The 21,663-nt window shown below is 40.6% G+C and overlaps 1 protein-coding gene and 1 non-coding gene across 6 annotated transcripts in view; both read left to right on the top strand.

Annotated features, from left to right (window-relative positions):
* The window catches only part of CKAP5 (cytoskeleton associated protein 5), a 109,399-nt gene that overhangs the window by 80,665 nt on the left and 7,071 nt on the right, over positions 1–21,663 (top strand). For all 5 annotated transcript variants that reach the window (XM_047775837.1, XM_047775839.1, XM_047775840.1 and 2 more), the window contains 11 exons: positions 842–930; positions 4,046–4,171; positions 5,691–5,840; positions 6,288–6,491; positions 6,698–6,833; positions 7,243–7,436; positions 9,641–9,813; positions 10,991–11,164; positions 11,383–11,503; positions 20,080–20,259; positions 21,416–21,603. In XM_047775837.1, the coding sequence (XP_047631793.1) occupies positions 842–930; positions 4,046–4,171; positions 5,691–5,840; positions 6,288–6,491; positions 6,698–6,833; positions 7,243–7,436; positions 9,641–9,813; positions 10,991–11,164; positions 11,383–11,503; positions 20,080–20,259; positions 21,416–21,603 (1,735 nt within the window). The remainder of the gene's footprint in view (positions 1–841; positions 931–4,045; positions 4,172–5,690; positions 5,841–6,287; positions 6,492–6,697; positions 6,834–7,242; positions 7,437–9,640; positions 9,814–10,990; positions 11,165–11,382; positions 11,504–20,079; positions 20,260–21,415; positions 21,604–21,663) is intronic.
* LOC125126607 (small nucleolar RNA SNORD67) lies at positions 6,925–7,035 on the top strand. The gene has a single exon (XR_007134711.1). It is a non-coding gene; the product is annotated as a small nucleolar RNA SNORD67 (small nucleolar RNA).

The following is a 21,663-nucleotide window of genomic DNA, read 5'->3' on the forward strand; positions in this document are numbered from 1 at the left end:
GCATTTGGCTATTTGCTGATCCATTCTAATGTATTTAAGGGAAGATTTTTGATTTCTTCATCCTGATATTAGAATTCCATAGTAATAAAGAGAGCACATAAGCTGTAACCACTGCTCTTCTAGACTTATTGCAGAAACAAAATAATAATATTGTTTAGTGGGGCAGAAGTTATTGATGCTATAAAGCTAAAATTTTTACGTATGTAAAATTGTTAGTATCAAAGTATATATTCAGTTATAACATTTATTGGAATCTTGCTGTTTGGTGTATATAGAGTTTACTATAGTATCAAAGGTGACAGACCCTTCCCTTAAGGAAGTATCGGTTTAGCAAAAAGGTTTCTTACCTCTATTTAGAAAATAGTTTTTTAAACTGCATTTTAAATGTTGATAAAGGAGGAGTTCCCATCATGGCTCAGTGGTTAACAAATCCGACTAGGAACCATGAGGTTGCAGGTTCAATCCCTGGCCTCGCTCAGTGGGTTAAGGATCCGGTGTTGCCATGAGCTGCGGTGTAGACACAGCTCGGATCACATGTTGCTGTGGCTGTGATGTAGGACGATGGCTACAGCTCCGATTAGACCCCTAGCCTGGGAACCTCCATATGCCACGGGTGCAACCCTAGAAAAGGCAAAAAGACAAAAAAAAAATGTCGATAAAGGAGATGTAGATTTTTCTGAGTTAATTCAGTGAGGACTAGGGGAAAAAATCTAACTGAAAACACTTTAAAAATTGATACATTTAAAACATTTTTCACCATCATTATATATTTAACATGCCCAAAATATAGTGATATTAGTTAGAATTTGTATTTATAGTATGTGCTTTTATTTTCTCAAAGCACCTGTTGAAGATTCTGTTTCTGGCACCATAGAACCCAAACCTGATCCGAAAAAGGCCAAAGCTCTAGGAGTTTCCTCTAAAGCAAAGGTATGTTAACTCTGCAACTTAGATATGGAATTGTTCTTGGAGTTCCCATCATGGCGCAATAGAAACAAATCTGACTAGGAACCATGAGCTTGCAGGTTTGAACCCTGGCCTCCATCAGTGGGTTAAGGATCTGGCATCGCTGTGGCTGTGGTGTAGGCCGACAACTGTGACTCCAATTAGATACCTAGCCTGTAAACCTCCACATGCTGCGGGTGTGGCCCTAAAAAGCCAAAAAATAAATGAATAAATAAGTAGAATTGCTCTTAAGTGTTATATACACAGAATCAGTCTTTTAAGAAAGACCATATCACATATGAAAGGTCATTACTACCCTTGACATTATCCAATTATAAAGTGTAAAAGTATTTATTTACACAAGTTTCTGTGGCTCACTTTTAATGAGGCCCCAAAACAGAGACATCCTATTCTCAAGAGATACTGCCATGGTTTCTGTCATGCAGATCTTTGGGGAAGGTTTTCAGTAGTAAACAACTTCCTTCAAATTTGACCGTTAAAGTCATCATACTAAATAGGTGTTCTGATTAGACTTAAAGGGAATATCTGTCCCCCAACCAGTGGGATTTCATGCATCGTTAATCCTTTTAGCATCCATGAATTGTTGGACAATTTAAAGAAGTGTTTTCAAATGTTCAACCTTAAATATCCCTTGGGTATTTTTTTATTTAGTAAAATTTTTTTTGTCTGCACAGCATGTGTTGTTAAGTTCTCAGGCCAGGGATCAAACCTGTGCCTCAGCAGTAACCACAGCCGCAGCAGTGACAATGCCAGATCCCTAACCTGCTGAGCTGCCAGGGAATTCCTAATTAAATTTTTGAATATTAATACTTAATAAAAGGAAAATTGCAGAACTGTGTGATCAGTGTTCAATCTAATAGTATATGTAAATTGAGAAAGCTATGTTTCATTAACTGCCTGTAACTCATGAAAATATGTCAGAGTAGAAAATGCTTTATTATCCAGTGCATTTATTATTACATCTCTATCATAGAAGGGGCACTCTGTGGCCATTCTTCTAAATGTTAGTTACCCATTTTCCTTCCCTGTGCTTGGGTCCTTCAACTCAGTGAGTTAATTTAAATGGGTAATTATCTTCTGAATTATCCAGTGAAGCTGTTTTTTTCCTGCCCTTCTCTCTGTCCTCATCCCAGATTTAACAAGTGCTTATTTTAGTATTTTGATCACAAGTGCTTTGAAGTATTTTTGACTCTCTTCTTAATGCCATTTTTTTTTTCAGTCTTTTGTAGCTTACAAAGCAATTTCACATAAATGAGCTCACATTTGTTTTGACTGAATGACTTCATTGTTTGAACTAGAAAGAAATGCTGCCCTAGAAGAAATAGCAGACTTTTGCTACATTTATAATAATCATTCTAATAAAAATTTAATTAAATGAAAAAATACCCAGCAATGAAATTCAAATTTTACCTTAAATATATATACTGTGTGTTTACAGTTTCTTTCCATCTGATACAAAGATTCTAAATCTTGGATTATTTTTAAGAGCCACTTCAGTAACTTAAGTATTTAAAATGTTTCTAGCAGAGTTCTGTTGTGGCACAGGGGGTTTGGGAATCTGGCAGTTGTCCCTGCAGTGGCTCGTGTCACTGCTGTGATGTGTGTTTGATCCCTGGCCCAGGAGCTTAAATGTGCCCTGGGCACTGCCCAAAAAAAGGAAAGGGAAAACATATTTCAAGCAACTTTCTCTAGAAACAGGTTCTGAGGCTCTCCAGTGGTAGTGATATGATAGAGATACATGTTACATGGCAAGAAGCAGAAAGCCTTTCTCAACCAAGTAATATGAAATGTGTGAATGTGGTTCAAAATAGCATTAATACGGAAAGTTGTCAACAGTGTTGGAGATTTCAAGAAGGAAAAGAACTATCCATATATGTGAATTATATCTCAGTAATTTTTTATAAGAATAATAAACAATAAACAAAAATAGTCTGTGACCCAGACCAGTGATAGATAATAGCGGCTTTTCCAACCATATCACATGCCAGCCCAGCAGAACTAACCAACAACTATTACTTAAGAATGCTATTAGAGGAGTTCCCATCATGGCACAGAAGAAAATCCAACTAGGAACCATGAGGTTTCAGGTTCAATCCCTGGACTCGCTCAGTGGGTTAAGGGTGTGTTGCTGTGGCTGTGTCGTAGGCCAGCGGCTACAGCTCCGATTAGACCCCTACCCTGGGAACCTCCATATGCTGTGGGTGCAGGCCTAAAAAAAAAAGACAAAAGACAAAAAAAAAAGTTTGCATGACTTGAAAAGGAACTGGAATACACCCTGTCCTCTGTATTTAGCACTTTCTTATCATTTGATAGAATAAATGACTGTATGTCTGTAATTTTAGGTCTTAAATGGAGGCTTAAAAATCTGTCATTTTGGAGCTCCCGTAGTGGTGCAGTGGAAACGGCTCCAACTAGGAACCATGAGGTTGTGAGTTGGATCCCTGGCCTCGACCAGCGGGTTAGGGACCCAGCCTTGCTGTGAGCTGTGGTGTAGATTGCAGGCACAGTTCGGATCTCACATTGCTGTGGTTCTGGCATAGGCCGGTGGCTACAGCTCTGATTGGACCCCTAGCCTGGAAACCTCCATATGCTGCAGATGCAGCTCTAAAAAAGACAAAGAAAAAAAAAAGAATTATTTTAGAAACATTTGTAGAGAATCTGCACAAAAACATACCAAATTCAGAGTACCTGTTGTGGCTCAGCAATAACGAACCTGATTGGTATCCATGAGGACACAGTTTTGATCCCTGGCCTCACTCAGTGGGTTAAAGGATCTGGTGTTGCCGTGAGCCATGGTGTAGGTCACAGACGTGCTCGAATCTGGCATTGCTGTGGCTGTGGTGTAGGCCAGAAGCTCCATCTCCGATTCACTCCTGAGCATGAACTTCCGTATCTGTGGGTATGGCTCTAAAAAGACAAAAAAAAAAATCAAATGCAAGATTCTAAGGTTATTTTGTTTCTTTCATTGGAATATGATGAAGAGAGGTGTCTGGTTTATATCATGCCCTTTTACAGGGCAGTACAGTGAATTCCCAAGAAGTAATTTTGCTAATCAGAATTCCCTTTACCTTGAGTGTAGACTGCACAAGGAAAGAAAGTGCCGAGCAAAACTACCTTAAAGGATGATGAAGACAAATCTGGTCCTATTTTTATTCTTGTTCCAAATGGAAAAGAACAAAGAATGAGAGATGAAAAAAGCTTAAAGGTAAGGAAGAAATAGGAGTTTTCAGGAGTTTTTTGCTTGTTTGTTTTTGTTTTGTTTTATAATCAAGAATAATTTTTCTGTGAGTTCCCATCGTGGCACAGCGGAAACGAATCCGACTAGGAACAATGAGTTTTCGGGTTTGATCCCTGGCCTTATCAGTGGGTTGCTGTGCTGTTGCTGTGGTGTAGGTTGCAGACTGGCTCAGATCTGGTATTGCTGTGGCTGTGGTGTAGGCTAGCAGCTGTAGCTCCAATTGGACCCCTAGCCTGGGAACCTCCATATGCTGCAAGTGTGGCCCTAAAAAGCAAAAAAAAAAAAAGAATTTTTCTGTCTGAAATTCATATCATTGTAAAATATCTAATAATTAACTGAATCTTTTGCTTATAAATTATATCTTGTTTCTGTAAGACGACTTTATGGGAGCATTAATTCCTACAAAAGAAACTATGAAATGGAGCAATTGCCTGTTTTTCCTCCAAGTAGAAATAGATTGATGTTTTGGGGGTTTGGTTGTTTTTGTTTGTAATTTTTGGAATCAAAGACTGGAAAGTAGTCATTGATTTTCATCAACTACGCATATGTAACATGCTATTCCTTTTATCCTTCTTGTACCTGATGCCTTAAAAAATAGATTTGGTTACTATACATGGCTATTTCAGTCATTTCTCTTTTGACGTTGTTTTGGTTTTATTAAGCAGTTAAATTTTTTTCAAAATATATACATTGTTTTTTTAAAAAATTCAAACAATCCAAAAAAATGCAAAAGTGTAGTATGAAAAGCATGTCTCCCGATCCAGTTTCCCTCCACAAGGAGGATAAATGTTACCTGTTTTTTGGTGTGTATTACTGTAGAAATTATAGTATTTCATACCTATACAATCATGTATGTAAAAATATATAGCCCTCCCTTCACACAAATGGGAACATGTCGTATTCTTTGTTTTGTATCTTACTTTTTTCTCTCAGCGGTCTTTGAAGAATCTTAAAGATCATTCTCTATCGGTATGCATATAATGCATTCATCTTTTTTATTGGCACATCGCATGTATTTACCTTTCTTTATCCTCAGTCCACTATGTTAAACATTTTAGGTTGCTCACTTTTATAAACTGTACCATCACAGACATCTTTGAATATAACTTTTGTACACATAAGGAAGTTTTTATTAAACTCCTAGAATAATATGTACATTTTAAATTTTGATAGATGTTTCAAATTTTCCCATTATTAACATTAGACCAACAGTGTCCACCGTGTTATACAGTAATAATAGATCATTGATTTTCCTAGTAAGAATGGCTGAAAATTCTATTCTTAGAAAATTTTCAGAGTTAAGCTTCCAGAAGTATGACAGATTGAGTACATTTTGCATTTATATTTAATTACAATTTAATCTTGGTGAATTTTAAAATATTCTATTAAATTAATTCCTACATCTGCTTTAAATAGTTTTCTAACTCGTTTCAGTTGACCACCTTATAGCACCTTTTCACTGGTTTTTTGGTTTTTTGTTTTTTAGGTGCTGAAGTGGAATTTTACTACTCCACGGGATGAATACATTGAGCAACTGAAGACTCAAATGTCAAGCTGTGTGGCTAAATGGTTACAGGATGAGATGTTTCACTCAGACTTTCAGCATCACAACAAAGCCCTTGCTGTCATGGTTGATGTAAGTTTGCAACAAAATGAATATACGTGAATCTCAGACGTGAAAACACTGAGCCTGTAAATAATCAGAAGTTTTTGGAGTTCTCATCGTGGAAACAAATCCAACTAGGAACCATGAGGTTGTGGGTTGGATCCCTGGCCTCGATCAGTGGGTTAGGGATCCGGCATTGCTGGGAGCTGTGGTGTAGGTCACAGACTTGGCTCAGATCTGGCGTTGTTGTGGCTTTGGCATAGGCTGGCAGCAACAGCTCCAATTGTACCCTTAGCCTGGGAACCGCCATATGCCGCAGGTGCAGCCCGAAAAAGACGAAAAAGACAAAATAATAAATAATTTAAAAAATCTGTCATTTTCTTTTTGGACTGTAGTAAAATTTAAAAGTTACTTGCCTGATAAGAATTTAAATTTCTATACGTCTAATCTGTGGGGTTTGTATTGTTTTGTTTCCAGCATTTGGAGAGTGAAAAAGAGGGTGTCATTGGTTGCCTGGATCTTATCTTAAAGTGGCTTACCCTGCGGTTTTTTGACACCAATACAAGCGTCCTAATGAAAGCCCTAGAATATTTAAAATTGCTCTTCACCCTGCTAAGTGAGGAGGAGTACCATCTTACTGAGAATGAAGCATCTTCCTTCATCCCCTATCTCATCCTCAAGGTAACGTGTTCTCACTTGGGAAGATTGCTCAGGTTCCCAGCTACCTCAGTTCCTATACTTGTATTCCCCCTCCCTTCTTCATCATACAGTAATACCATCTGCCGCTCATTCCCATACCCCAGTTCTTTCAAGATGTAGTGACCCACAGAGGCACCTTTGCTACTCAGAAAATGTCTCACTTAATCATTATTTTCCTTGTTGACTAGGTCGGAGAACCAAAGGATGTCATTCGTAAAGATGTCCGTGCCATCCTGAACCGGATGTGCCTTGTCTATCCAGCCAGCAAGATGTTCCCCTTTATCATGGAAGGAACCAAATCCAAAAACTCTAAGCAAAGAGCAGGTAAAGCAACAATTTAAATTGGGGCATAGGTCTGCAACATTGACCTCTATAGGTCAGTGTCTCTGGGTTGATTCCAAACCTCTGATTGGACTGTGAGAGTGATGAGTTGCACACTGGTGGAGCCACAGTATCAGGTGATACAGGCACCACTCAGTACCACCCTGGTGACAAAATCAAGTGCACAGGGGCCATCTGACTCACAGGCATCCCTTTCTTCTAGGAGCACTTGCTATAACATCACTGTTTCATTGTGTATTTTATAAAAAGGCAATAAACGAAAAAAATCAAGGCAGAGCCAGAATAAGATTTTAGTCCTTCATATATGCCAAGGAAAATGTATCTAGTAAAGATAGGTCTCCATGCCAAGTGTGTGTTGAGTCTCCTTAATCTAGCCTTTCTTCCCCAACAGAGTGCCTGGAAGAACTGGGGTGTCTGGTTGAGTCCTATGGCATGAATGTTTGCCAACCAACCCCAGGAAAAGCCTTAAAGGAGATAGCGATTCACATAGGAGACCGAGACAATGCCGTGCGCAATGCTGCCCTAAACACCATTGTCACAGTGTACAATGTCCATGGGGATCAGGTGTTCAAACTGATTGGAACCGTGAGTGACTTTTCTCTTGATATTTTCAGGATGGTGTGAACTGCAAGATGACTTAGGTGTCACATTTCATTCCATCTCAATTCTAGCTAAGTTTACACCACTTTTTATTAAAACTCATCCTATCGATATGGACTAGAATCCCAATAAATCCTTGAGGGTGTCTCTGATTACTATAGGACACTTAGGCTGTGTCTTACTGGAAATTAGATTTTCTTTTCTGAGCATTCCCCCCATAGCAAATTGCTGTAGATGAGAGCTATTCTTGAATCAAGAAATCTGAGCTGGGAGTTCCCGTTGTGGCTCAGTGGTAACGAACCTGACTTGTATCCATGAGGACGCGGATTCGATCCCTGGCCTCACCCAGTGGATTAAGGATCCAGCGTTGCCATGAGCTGTGGTTTAAGGCTACAGATGCGGCTCGCATCCTGCATCACTGTGGCTGTGGTATAGGCCGGCAGCTGTAGTTCTGATTCCACCCCTAGCCTGGGAACTTCCATATGCTGTAGCTGTGGCCCTAAACAAAATAAATAAAAGGACATTAAAAAGAAGAAGGGAAAAAAAGAAATCTGAGTTAGTCTGGAATTTAAATTCTACTTATCAACCTCCAGGGTAATTTTAGTGCATTTATTTTTTTTAGTGAACAGTACTCACTTGTTTGTAATGTGGATGGTGGTACCTGTCAGATCAAAAGAGTCTTGAGCTGCAGCCATGAGCCAGACTCTCTAAGCACAGAAGGTTCTTCTTCTGACTCCTTACTTCGTCTGAGCCAGTCATTATTGTGGCTGGGCCTCAGTTTTCATTCCAGTTACCTCTTAGTAGCACATATGTTTACCCTGGGCTTGTGTATTTTTACTTGTGTTAATTTCACTAAACCCTCACTACATGCCAGTGAAGGAGATAAAGTAGATGGGAATTTTCTAGATGACCAATAGTGAAGCATCTTGCACCTGGCCATGCAGGTAGTGATAACAAAAATGAGGAAGCTTCATTGAATTTTTAACCTTTTTATTTGTAATTATTAATGGCCTTTCCTTTTGTATCCTGTCTTTCTTTCTTTCATTCTTTCATTCGTTCTTTCGTTTGTTCTTTCGTTCATTCTTTCGTTCTCTTGTTCGTTCTTTCTTTCGTTCTTTTCGTTCTTTCTGTCTCTCTTTCATTGTTTCATTCTTTCGTTTGTTCGTTCTTTCGTTCTTTCTGTCTCTCTTTCTGTCTTTCTTTCTTTTTTCTTTTTTGGCCACCCCACAGCATGTGGAGTTCCTGGGCCAGGGATCAGATCTGAGCCATAGTCTCGACCTTAGCTGAAGGTAGGGATTGAACCTATGTCCCAGCGCTACTAAGATGCTGCCCATCCCATTACACCACATTGGGAACTCCTGTATGCTTTCTTTCATATGTTCTCTTACTATAACAAAGTCAGGTTTTAACAATAGTTGATTTTTTTTTTTCAGGATTCATGATAGATTTATTTATTTATTTAACAATAGTTGGTTTTTAAATGTAAGTAGTGTTCTGCAAGTAAACTTACCTAATATAGGAGGTTCTGTTTGCTTTAACATGAAAATGGATGGGTTTTTGGTTGGTTTTTTTTTTTTGTTTTTTGTTTTTTTGTCTTTTTAGGGTCACAACTCTGGCATATGAAGTTCCCGGTCTAAGGGATGAATTGGTGTAGCTGCACCACAGCCACAACTCAGGATTTGAATCATGTCCGTGACCTACACCACAGCTCATAGCAATGCCTGATTCTTAGCCCACTGAGCGAGGCTGGGGATTGAACCCATGTCAAAATGAGTACTAGTCAGGTTTGTTACCTCTGAGCCACAACAGGAACTCCTGAAAATGGATATTAATTCTTGAGTCTTCCAATTAGCTTTTTAATTCTCCTCATATTCTAGTGCTGATAAGTTAAATTTGATATGATTACCATAGGGGAAACTGTGGTGGGGAGGGAGGAATTAAGAAGATGGGAATAACATATACACACTATTTGTAAAATAAATGATTAATAAGAACCTACTGTATACCTCAATGTAATCTACTCAATAGTTTACAATAACCTATATGGAAGAAAATGGAGGTAGATAGATAGATAGATATAAAAACCAATTCACTTTGCTATACACCTGAAACTAATACAACATTGTAAGTCAACTATACTCCAATAAAAATTTTTTTAATTAAAAAATAAATTTGACCTCTTTTGACAGCTTTCTGAAAAGGATATGAGCATGCTTGAGGAGAGGATTAAGCGGTCAGCAAAGAGGCCTTCTGCTGCACCAATAAAACAGGTGGAAGAGAAACCTCAGCGTACACAGAGCATGAGCTCCAATGCCAACATGTTACGCAAGGGACCAGCTGAGGACATGTCCTCCAAACTCAAGTACGTGGATGGAGATTGTTGTCAGAGCATCTCTGTGGACTTTGCCTTGTACGCTCAGAGCTTATCCTGTAACATAATCTTGAGTTCTTGTAGCCATTATCATGCATGACACGGTGTCTGAGTAAATGTCTTGTAATCAAATGTTTAATCCTTCAGTTTTCATTGTCTTTGTCTCAAAACCACTTCTAAATAGTCTTGTGCCTTCTTTCACTGCTTTTCCGTGGACAGAATTATGTATCGCACTTATAGGATGTAAGTACTGCCTGCTAATTTCTCATTAGCAGGGCTCTTATATCTTTCTAACTTCTGACTTGGATTCATCCCCTCTGGAGGACAATTGGCGTAGTTTATAACCAGGGTAGAGGGTGTCTGAGTAGTCCATGAATCAGGCCTTCCCTGAAAGTCTACTGGCTAGCAGAAGTGTCAACTCAGTGTCATGTAGCTAAAATATTGATTCTCCTTCTTGTGTTATGTTCAGTCATGCCCGGGTTCCTATTCCTCAGATAAGGCTAAGTAAAATGCATGCAACCCAGAATTGACTCAGAGACTCAAAAAACTGCCTTCTAAGCAGGACAGCTCTATTTTGGGTTGTATCATGAGTATAATTTTAAGCAATTTGGATTTGGAAACCGTGAATATCTATTTCTTGAGTGTAATACTGGCCCTGACCTGTCAAGAGTGAATAGTCCTAAAAAGAGGTGCTGATTGTCCCTCAAGTATAAAATTTACTGAATACTGCAGGGATGATGCTTATAATCAGAAAAATGTGGACACTGGTTAAATTGGTGGACAAGATCCAAGCAGTCTATATATTTCTTAAATTTTTGCCCAGAAGTAGTGAGCTTTGCATCAATATAAATATTCTTTATTATTTACTGCCTCAACTGGAATAACAGTACAAGGTTTGCTGGCTTTAGTGAACTAGGGAGAATATTTTTAACTTGGCAGTACTCTAAGAACAAGTTAAAGTAATCTGCTCTCTTGGGATATTCATGAACCAGTGTTGTTGTTTCCCATTGAAGGCACTTGCTTAGAGTCAAGGACTTAAAACATTCAGGGGGGCTGAAACCAGAAGTTGAACATCTGTCTTGAAGCTTTGGGGCAGCTGGCAATGCTACTCTTGCCCTTTGGTTGACAAATCTCTTTTAGTTCAGGAGCCTCCTTTTGCTTCCCTTAGCCAAGCCCGAAGCATGAGTGGGCATCCCGAAGCAGCCCAGATGGTTCGCCGAGAATTCCAGCTGGATCTAGATGAGATTGAGAATGACAATGGCACAGTCCGATGTGAAATGCCAGAGCTCGTTCAGCACAAACTAGACGACATCTTTGAACCAGTCCTTATTCCTGAACCCAAGTAAGTTAACCCATTTCATTTAAATATAAGCAGTTAATGATCATCAGGAGGTATATGTCAAAAAGACCTCTCTGCAGTTAGAAGTTTTTAGAACAGATTACTATCTGACTAATAGCTTTTCTTTATTAAAACCTCGATCTAGTGGGAATTGCATAATTCCAGTTCACTGGGATACCTTGTAATAAAGATCAACTGTTTCCCTTTGCTCTGCTCTCTAGGATCCGGGCTGTTTCTCCACACTTTGATGATATGCACAGTAATACAGCATCCACAATCAATTTCATTATCTCCCAAGTAGCCAGTGGTGACATCAACACAAGCATCCAAGCTCTGACACAGGTAATTCCACTGATGGCAGTGGAGGCTGTAACAGTGATGGCTACACACTGGTCACAGTGTTAGGGGAGGCAGGCAGGGTTCAGTACTGCCCTGAGGGAAAGTGCACAGAGACCACTCACAGTCATCACTTGCCTCATAGGACAGAGCTCTAACAAGGCAGTTGTGTTCTATCATGGGAGGCTGGATAATAGCAATGAATAGGAACCAGCTCTTCTGGAACTTACTTAGATTTTAGTGGACAGAGACAAATAAACAAGAAAATATCAGATAATAGTAACTACTGTGTAAATATCATTGAAATGGGGTGTTTGGAGAAAGGGAACTGAGTATGAGTTATTTAGATTACTGGTTGGGGTTCAAGCAGAAGACAGCCTGTATAAAAGCTCTAGGTTAGGAATGAGTTCGATGTGGTCAAAGAAATGGTACCCGCCCATGTGCCTAGAACTTGGTGGGGTGGGTAAGAGAAAGAATAGTACCGAGTGAGGTTTGAGAAGTGGACAGAGACCAGATTATGTAGGGCTTTAAAAGCCCTGGGGTAAATTGTTTGGATTTTATTTTTAGTGTGATGGGAAACCGTTAGAGAGGAATTTGAGCAAAGAAGATGCATGTTTTTAAAAAATCATTCTCTTCTTCCTTTGGTTCCCTTCTAGTCATAAAGGCAGGAGGTGGATAAAACAAAGAGGTGTCTGCCTTGTGGCGAGGGGGTGGGAGTAGAGAGCCATGGCGACCCAATGTGAGGGTCTCCAAGCCCAAACATTGTGAGAAGGCTGTCATTCAGGAGGGGTGACACAGAGCCAAAGCAGGAAGAGGAAGATGTCCGTGGGGGGAGCTGGTCTGGCATGGTAGTAGGACCCCCGGAGGGTGAGGAGGGTATCAATGTGTGTTGGAGGGAAGCAGGGCTGCATGCAGGTGGCTCAGAATGGGGACTCAGAGCCAAAGCAGGAGAGGTGGGTGTGGGGAAGGGCTGGTGGCAGAGATGGGAGATTGGCTACAATACAAAGGGATTGATCAAATAAATAAGGAAACTGGGAGCCAGCTTTCTCACTATCAGAGAAGAGTGATACAAATATGGAAGGACATGGAGTTGCCATTGTGGCTTAGCGGGTTAAGAACCCAATTAATATCCATGAGGATGCGGGTTGGATCACTGGCCTCTCCCAGTGGGTCAAAGATCCATTGTTGCCACATGCTGTGGTGTAGGTCACGGATGTGGCTTGGATCTGGCTTTGCTGTGGCTGTGACATAGGCCAGAGGCTATCCCAGCAACTGCAGCTCTGATTCGACTCCTCAACTCCTCGCTTGGGAACCTCCACATACCATAGGTACAGCCCTAAAAAGACTGTATACATACATGTATATATATGGAAGGACAATAAAATGGAATGAACTCTGGTGTTGAACTGGAATTAGATGCACCAGTATGAACTGTGGTTTTCAATATATAGATATGTTAATGTACATGAGTGTGTATGTTTATATATGATATAAATAAATGTATGTAAGGACCTGAGAACAGCAGCACCCAAAAGCAAAGAGCACCCCCAGATTCTTACCTTCTGAATACCATTTTCCATTAAAAGAAATAAGAGCTCCCGAAGAAGCGGCAAATGCCAGGCTGAACCAGGGAAAGTACAGCATGATTCTGAAGTAACTTGCGCCACACAAGGATAAGCTCAAAAAATTGAGGGACATGTCAGAAGGCCACAAAAGCCAAATAGAACAGACTCCCAGTTTGCACAGAGCACAGTTGGAACATCAAAATTAATAATAATAGTAATGAGTCATAACCCATAAACTGAATACAATTCGTAAATTTATTGAATTTAATAAAATAGGAAACCAAAAGTCCGTGCACATATAAGCTAATTAAAAATTTGAAGAGAAATGGAATATTTACATAGTTTCATAGTATCTCCCCGTGAGACAAAGGACAAGTATATTAAAAGTACCCTAAAATACAAAATACCAAGAATAATTTGACAGTAGAGAAGCCTAGTAGATACCACCTTGACTGATCTAAGTAAACAATGTCCGGAAATGAAATCATGTGCCACTAATAGGATTCAGTGGGAATTCAGCATCACTTTGCTGACATTTCTCATGTCATCTAATCATGAGGAAACATCAGACACATGCAAATTGAGGAACATTTTACAAAGTCTCAAGATGGATAAAGTCAAGGGAGGACCGAGAATACTGGTCCAGACTGAAGAGAGATGAGAGATGACAACTAAAGACAGTGCATGATTCTAGACTGGCCTTCAGCTGAGAAAATCACTGGGGCAACTGGAAAAAATGAGGTGGAGCCTGAGGATTAGGTGGTAGTAACATCAATATTCCTGATTTTGATCCTTGTATCATGATTATGAAAGAGAATGTCTGGTTAAGAAGAAATGCACACTGAAGTATCAGAGGGGCATGGACCATACATTTAACAACTTACAAATGATTCAGGACAAAAAATTTCTTTCATGATACTTCCACCTTTTCTGTGTTTGAATTTTTTGATTATTGGGGAAGAAATCACTCTGGTCACACTGTACAGACCAGATTATAGGCTGGGCAAGAGGGGATTCTGGGAGACTGTTAAGAAGCTGTGGCTGAAATTCATGTGAAAGATATGTGCACTAGGATAATCACAGTGGAGGGGAAGAAAAATGGATGGTTTCAGGGTATCTTTCAGAGATAGAGTCCACAGGACTTGGTGATAGATTGAGTATGAAATGTAAGGGAGGAGAGGAATCAATAGTAACTCCTTGCTTTTAGGCTTCAACAGTTGGGTGTGTGATGGTACTACGTACTGATGGGGAAGGATGGAGGAAGAGCAGCCTTGAGAGTTACATCTTTGCTGTGTTAAGTCCGAGTAGCTGTTAGACATCCCCATGAGGACAGATAGTTAGGGATGGAAGGGCAGAACTAGAATCCCAGCACAAGGTTTTTGCTGTTTGACAAGTAGTCTCCCAAATAACAGTTTAAATGTCAGAAGAAAACAAATGAAGGGGATTCTGGAAGATAGTTGAATGCATGCATCCTGTTGCTTTTCTCTGTCAACTTTAGTCCAAACCCATCTGCCTTTTCTGAGCAGAGGAGCTGCTGGGTCAGATGGGTGGTTTGAAGTATGTAAGCAAGTCTGCATCTCTGTCAGACATAAGTACAGGACTTTCCCATATAGCCTGTGGAGAACCTGAGGACCAATGGTGCAGAGCCCAGGGCAAAGCACCAAAACACCAGACATCCTGAAAAGAGCCCTCTCTTCATCTGTGGAGATTGGTAGGTGCCCTGAAGGCAGGGCAGTAGCGGCCTGTGTGGGTGCTGGCAGGAGGACCAGCTGTTCTCCCTCACTGCTCAGGAGCTATGGGGAGCTGAACAAAAGGGCTGAATTCACCCTCTGAGGCTGGCAGCTCTCTGGCTTTTGTACCTTGAGACCAAAGAGTAGAAATGCCTGCTCTTGATAGTTTGCCGTATGACTGACAGCTTGCCCTCTGGTATACCACAAGCCTATGAGGGCAGTCTCAGATTGCCGTTGTTGAGGGTTTCCAAAAGGTAGACCCAAAATTGAATCCTGAATATGTAAAGAATAATAACATAACATACCTTAAGGGACCAGTAAATGGGAGGAAAAATAAAATAAAATAACCAGAACAGCAATGTTCTGGCAAAATGAAATTGCTAGAGGAGAAAAGATGACCACAGTGGGCAAGGGACTGGGGTGTAGAAAGATTCTTCTAAACAAAAAGAACATGGTTTTAGAATTTTAGAATTTTTAAATTGAGTAGATGGACTGAAAGAGAACAATCACAAAAACCAAGTTAGTGATCTGAATTGCAAGGGTGACAAGATCATTCACTTTGCAGAAGACAGTCTTTCAAACAAATGATGGTGGGGAAATTGTTCATCCACATGCAAAAGAATGAAATTGGACTGTCATACCATAAACAAAAATTAACTCAAAATGGATTAAAGACATAAATGCAAGAGCTAAAACTCTTAGAAGAAGGCAAAGGGAAGACCTTCATGAGAGTGACTTTGGCAGTAATTTCTTGGCTGTGACGCTGAAAGCACAGGCAACAAAAATAAGCTGAACTTCATCAAAGTAAAAACATTTTATGCATCAAAGGACACTATCACAAGCGTGAAAAGGCAACCTACAGAATGAAAGAAAATATTTGCAAATCATATGTCTGATAAAGGATTAATATCCAAAATACATAAGAACTCCTGTAACTCAGTGACCAAAAAAAAAAAAACCCTGTTCAAAAATTGGCGGAGGAGGAGTTCCTGTCCTGGCTCAGCGGGTTAAGAACTGAACTAGGGGAGTTCCTGTTGTGGCGCAGCAATAACGACTAGGAACCATGAGGTTGCAGGTCTGATCCCTGGCCTCGCTTAGTGGGTTAAGGATCCTGAATTGCCGTGGCTGTGGCATAGGCCAGCAGCTGTAGCTCCAATTCGACCCCTAGCCCGGGAACCTCCAAGGCCAGGGATTGAACCTGCCAACCTCATGGTTCCTAGTCAGGTTCATTAACCACTGAGCCATGATGGGAACTCCAACAAAATTTTTAATAATATTAGTATCACAAAATATTGGCTACTTGGCAAGTATGAAACACCCTCCTAAATAAGTCTATGATCAAAAAAACCAAAATCAAAAGTTTTAATAGTGAAGGAAAGCATTTCATTCTAAAACTATACTGAAGTGACTGAATTCAGAAAAATATATTGCCTGAAATATGATTGAAGAAAGACTAAAGTAACTTCATATGTATACTTAGAAATTAGAAAAAAGGAGTTCCCGTCGTGGCTCAGTGGTTAACAAATCCGGATAGGAACCATGAAGTTGCAGGTTTGATCCCTGGCCTTGCTCAGTGGGTTAAAGATCCGGCGTTGCCGTGAGCTGTGATGTAGGTTGCAGACATGACTCGGATCCTGCATTGCTGTAGCTCAGGTGTAGGCCAGCGGCTACAGCTCCGATTCAACCCCTAGCCTGAGAACCTCCATATGCCACGGGAGCGTCCCTAGAAAAGGCAAAAAGACCAAAAAAAAAAAAAAAAAAAGAAATTAGAAAAAAAAAAATGAAAGAAACTTAAGAGTAGGAAATAATAAAGCTGAAATTCTTGAAATGGATTTTATTTTTTTTCCATCATAGCTAGTTTACAGTGTTCTGTCAGTTTTCTACTGTACAGCATGGTGATCCAGCTACACATACATGTATACATTCTTTTTTCTCACATTATCATGCTCCATTATATGTGATTAGACATAGTTCCCAGTGCTACATAGCAGGATCTCATTGTTAATCCATTCCAAAGCCATAGTCTGCATCTATTAACCGCAAGCTCCTCATCCATCCCACCACTCCCGCCCCCTCCTCCTTGGCAACCACAGGTCTGTTCTCCAAGTCCATGAGTTTCTTTTCTTTGGAAAGGTACATTTGTGCTGTATATTAGATTCCAGATATAAGTGATGTATGGTATTTGTCTTTCTCTTTCTGACTTACTTCACTCACTGTAAGAGTTTCTAGTTCCATGTTGCTGCAAATGGCATTGTTTTGTTATTTTTTATAGCTGAGTACTATTCCATTGTGTATATATACCACATCTTCTGTCAATGGACAGTTGGGCTGTTTCCATGTCTTGGCTATTGTGAATAGTGCTGCAATGAACATGCGGGTGCATGTGTCTTTTTCAAGGAAAGTTTTGTCCAGATATGTGCCCAAGAGTGGGATTGCTGAGTCATATGATAGTTCTATGTATAGTTTTCTAAGGTACCTCCATATGTTCTCCACAGTGGATGTACCAACTTACATTCCCACCAACAGTGCAGGAGGGTTCCCTTTTCTCCACACCCCCTCCACCATTTGTTGTGGACTTATGAATGATGGCCATTCTGACTGGTGTTTGGTGGCATTTCATGATAGTTTTGATTTGTATTTCTCTAATAATCAGGGATATTGAGCATTTTTTCATGTGCTTGCTGGCCATCTGTATATCTTCCTTAGAGAAATGTCTATTCAGGTCTTTGGCCCATTTTTCCATTGGGTTGTTGGCTTTTTTGCTGTTGAGTTGTGTATGTTGCTTGTATATTTTAGAGATTAAGCCCTTGTCAGTTGCATCACTTGAAACTATTTTCTCCCATTCTGTAAGTTGTCTTTTTGGGTTTTTTGGGGTTTTTGTGTTTTTTGGTTTTGAAAGGGATTTTAAAAATAATACATCTAAAAAGCTGGTTCTTATTTTTAAAAATTAAAATTAGGAGTTCCCCTGGTGGCTCAGTGGTAACAAACCCAATTGGGATCCATGAGTACATGGATTCAATCCCTGGCCTCGCTCAGTGGGTTAAGGATCCAGTGTTGCCATGAGCTGTGGTGTAGGCTGGCAGCTGCAGCTCCAATTCGACCTCTAGCCTGGGAACTTCCAGATCCCACGGGTGCAGCCCTAAAAAAAGGAGGGGAGGGGCAAAAAAATTAAAATTAAAATCTTTTGTAGTTTCCATCATGGCTCAGTGGAAACAAATCTGACTAGTATCCACAAGGATGAAGATTCGATCCCTGGCCTTACTCAGTGGGTCAAGGATCCGGCGTTGCTGTAAGCTGTGGTGTAGGTCGAAGACGCCGCTTGGATCCCACATTGCTGTGGCTCTGGTGTAGGCCAACGGCTACAGCTTTGATTGACCCCTAGCATGGAAACCTCCGTGTGGCATGGGTGTGGCCCTGGAAAAGACAAAATAAAATAAAATAAAATTGAACTATTTCTGTTGACTTTAGGGATTTTCATAATTTTCTTTTAGGAAAAATAGATACAGAGAAGTATATATACTATAAATATTCTTGTGGATTTAACAATGCCCTAAACCTGGAGTTCCCATTGTGGCTCAGCGATAATGAACCTGACTAGTATCCATGAGGTCACAGGTTTGATCTCTGGCCTGCCTCAGTGGGTTAAGGATCCAGTGTTGCCGTGAGCTGTGGTATAGGTCGCAGATGCTGCTCAGATCTGGTATGGCTGTGATTGTGGTGTAGACCAGCAGCTGCAGCTCTACTTTGACCCCTAGCCTGGGAACTTCCATATACTGTTGGTGCGGCCCTTAAAAAATAAAAAATAGCAATGCCCTAAACCTTGACCCTATTTATATACGCATGTGTAGTTGTATATGATTCTGTGAACATCAAAGAATATATGTCAGGGTTTTTTTTTGCGGGTTTTTTTTTTTTTTTGCCATTTCTTGGGCTGCTCCCGCGGCATATGGAGGCTCCCAGGCTAGGGGTCTAATTGGAGCTGCAGCCACCGGCCTATGCCAGAGCCACAACAATGCAGGATCCGAGCCGCAACTGCAACCTACACCACAGCTCATGGCAACTCCAGATCCTTAACCCACTGAGCGAGGCCAGGGATCCAACCCATGACTTCATGGTTCCTAGTCATATTTGTTAACCACTGAGCCAGGACAGGAACTCCTGTCAGGTTGTTAGTGTTGATTAAATTGGAAAAAGAGTAAGCCCTCCTCTAAAAATAGGTATTTTTTAATTTTGTCTATGTTGAAACAGCAGTGTTAAACTGTCCCGGTTGTATAAAATGTAAGTGCTTACGAGTATATATGCATAAAGAGATACATGAAAGTAAGACCATTGGCTTCCTTAGCACCAGGGGGTACCATTCACATCTCGGTCCGGAGAAACAGTGTCCCCTGGAGTGTGCAGTGTGGCAGCCCTGCATGAAAGGATGATTGTGAAGATTGACACGATTGTCTCAGGGTATAATGTATATGATCAGATGCAAACTATTGCATTTGGAGTGGATAAGCAATGAGATCCTGCTGTATAGCACTGGGGACTATATCTAGTCACTTGTGATGGAACATGATGGAGGATAATGTGAGAAAAAGAATATATATAGTTGTGACTGGGTCACTTTGTTCTACAATAGAAAATTGACAGAACACTGTAAACCAGCTATGATGGAAAAATGAAAATCATTTTTAAAAATGTATATGCTCATAAAAATAAAGGTCTTTTTACAGTAGTGAATAGGAAATGCATGTTTTTCCATAGTAACATTTTACCATTAGTGACAACCAGTCTGCTGAACCAAAAAGAACCTGGATCAAGATGTGGGAAACCTGGGTTTTGAGTTTGAACTAAATAGCCTAATCCTGCTGAGCTTCACTTTGCTTATCTGGTAAATGGAGATCTTACTCTCAGCCCTGTCCACCTCTCAGAGCCTTTGGAATGATCAAATGAGATAATGGATATAAAAACACTTTTTAGTAAATTAGACATTTAAACATGAGGATTATTATTCCCTAGGGGAGATGGTGAGCCTCTTAGAATAGGAACTACAGTTAATTCACCTAACAAGTATCTTGCTCAGTAAAAATTTGTCAAATGTCAAGAAATAGCAACAAAAACAACAACAACAACAAAAAAGACCAAAAAAAATTTGTCAAATGATTATTTATATGTAGTGACTGGGTTTCTTCAAGGTAAGGTAGTAGAAGTGCTTTGCTTATAAATAGTATAGATACTTGCAGGGCCTTCCAGCTACTTAGAGGTATGAAGCTTGGACATTTTTGATTTTTGTTATTAGATCGATGAGGTCCTAAGACAGGAGGACAAAGCCGAAGCCATGTCTGGCCATATTGATCAGTTTCTGATAGCCACGTTCATGCAGCTGCGACTCATCTACAACACACATATGGCAGATGAGAAGCTGGAGAAGGATGAGATCATCAAGTTGTACAGCTGTATCATTGGCAACATGATCTCGGTAAGGACACCGCCGTAGACCGCGAGCTTCCTTTCAGCCTCCTTGCCCTGGTTCTAAAGCCTCATTCGCTTCAGTTGTTCAGTGAGTGCTTTGTCATTGTGGCATTTTACATACAAGCTATTGACTACCTCCATTGGAGGCTGGGCAACACTCCAGCTTACCTTTATCGTAAGGACACTTAAAAACAACGTGAAATTCTGCCTCCTGCCAGTCTGTCTCTGCAGCAGCATGGGTTCAATGCCTGACGCAGCAAAGTAGGTTAAGGCATTGCCACAGCTGTGGCATAGATCACAGCTGCAGCTCAGATTTGATCCCTGGCCTGGGGATTTCATACGTCACAGGTGGGGCCAAAACAAAAACAAACTTCTGTAGGAGTTCCCTGGTGGCTTAGTGGTTAAGAATCCAAGTTGTCACTGCTGTGGTGCAGGTTTGATCCCTGGCCTGGGAACTTCTGCATGTCACAGTCACAGCCAAAAAAGAAAAAAAAAAAATAAAGGAACGAATGTTGGTCATCACTATGTCTCAGGTGTTCCAACCTGAGACAGGAGCTAAAACGAGTTAATGACTGTAAGCCAGCTGGTAGCATTGTGTTCTGTGTCCATGTCAAACACTGAATGATATGGGAGCTCCCACTGTGGCACAATGAGATTGGAGGTGTCTTGGGAGCACTGGGACACAGGTTCAATCCCCAGCCCAGCACAGAGGTTAAAGCATTGCCACACCATCATCTTAGGTTGGGACTATGGCTTGGATCTGACCCCTGGCACGGGAACTCCATATGCGTCAGGGGCAGTCAAAAAAAAGACTGAGTGATTTCAAAAAAAAAAAAAAGGAGTTCCCTTGTGGCACAGTGGGTTGGGGGTCCAGCATTGTCACTGCAGCAGCTCAAGTTGCTGTTGTGGTCCAGGTTTTATCCCTGGCCCATATTATAGGTGTGGCAAAAAAAAAAAAAAAAAAACTTTTATAACAAGAAGGAAGCCCACCAACTAATTTTGGCTATCACTGGAGGTATAGGAGAGTATAGTGATTTTTACTTTTTCTTAATACTCTGAATTTTTATAAATATAATTGTTTACTGGCACACGCCACCTATGTTTATCTTCTTTGCTCTGTACAGTGAGCTTTCTCTTTCTCTAACGCAACTATGATTGGATAGCTGTTTCAGATAGAAAGCCTCGCCCGGGAGGCCTCCACCGGCGTCCTGAAAGACCTGATGCATGGCCTCATCACCTTAATGCTGGATTCTCGAATTGAAGATCTGGAGGAAGGGCAACAGGTGATCCGCTCTGTGAACCTCTTGGTGGTGAAAGTTCTGGAGAAGTCAGACCAGACCAACATCCTGAGGTACATCTGTACTCAGCATTAGAGCCTGGAGCAGCATCTTTTTTGTCGCCCCATAGAAAC

The sequence above is a fragment of the Phacochoerus africanus genome, chromosome 4, assembly GCF_016906955.1.
Source record: "Phacochoerus africanus isolate WHEZ1 chromosome 4, ROS_Pafr_v1, whole genome shotgun sequence".
Taxonomy (NCBI): Eukaryota; Metazoa; Chordata; class Mammalia; order Artiodactyla; family Suidae; genus Phacochoerus; species Phacochoerus africanus.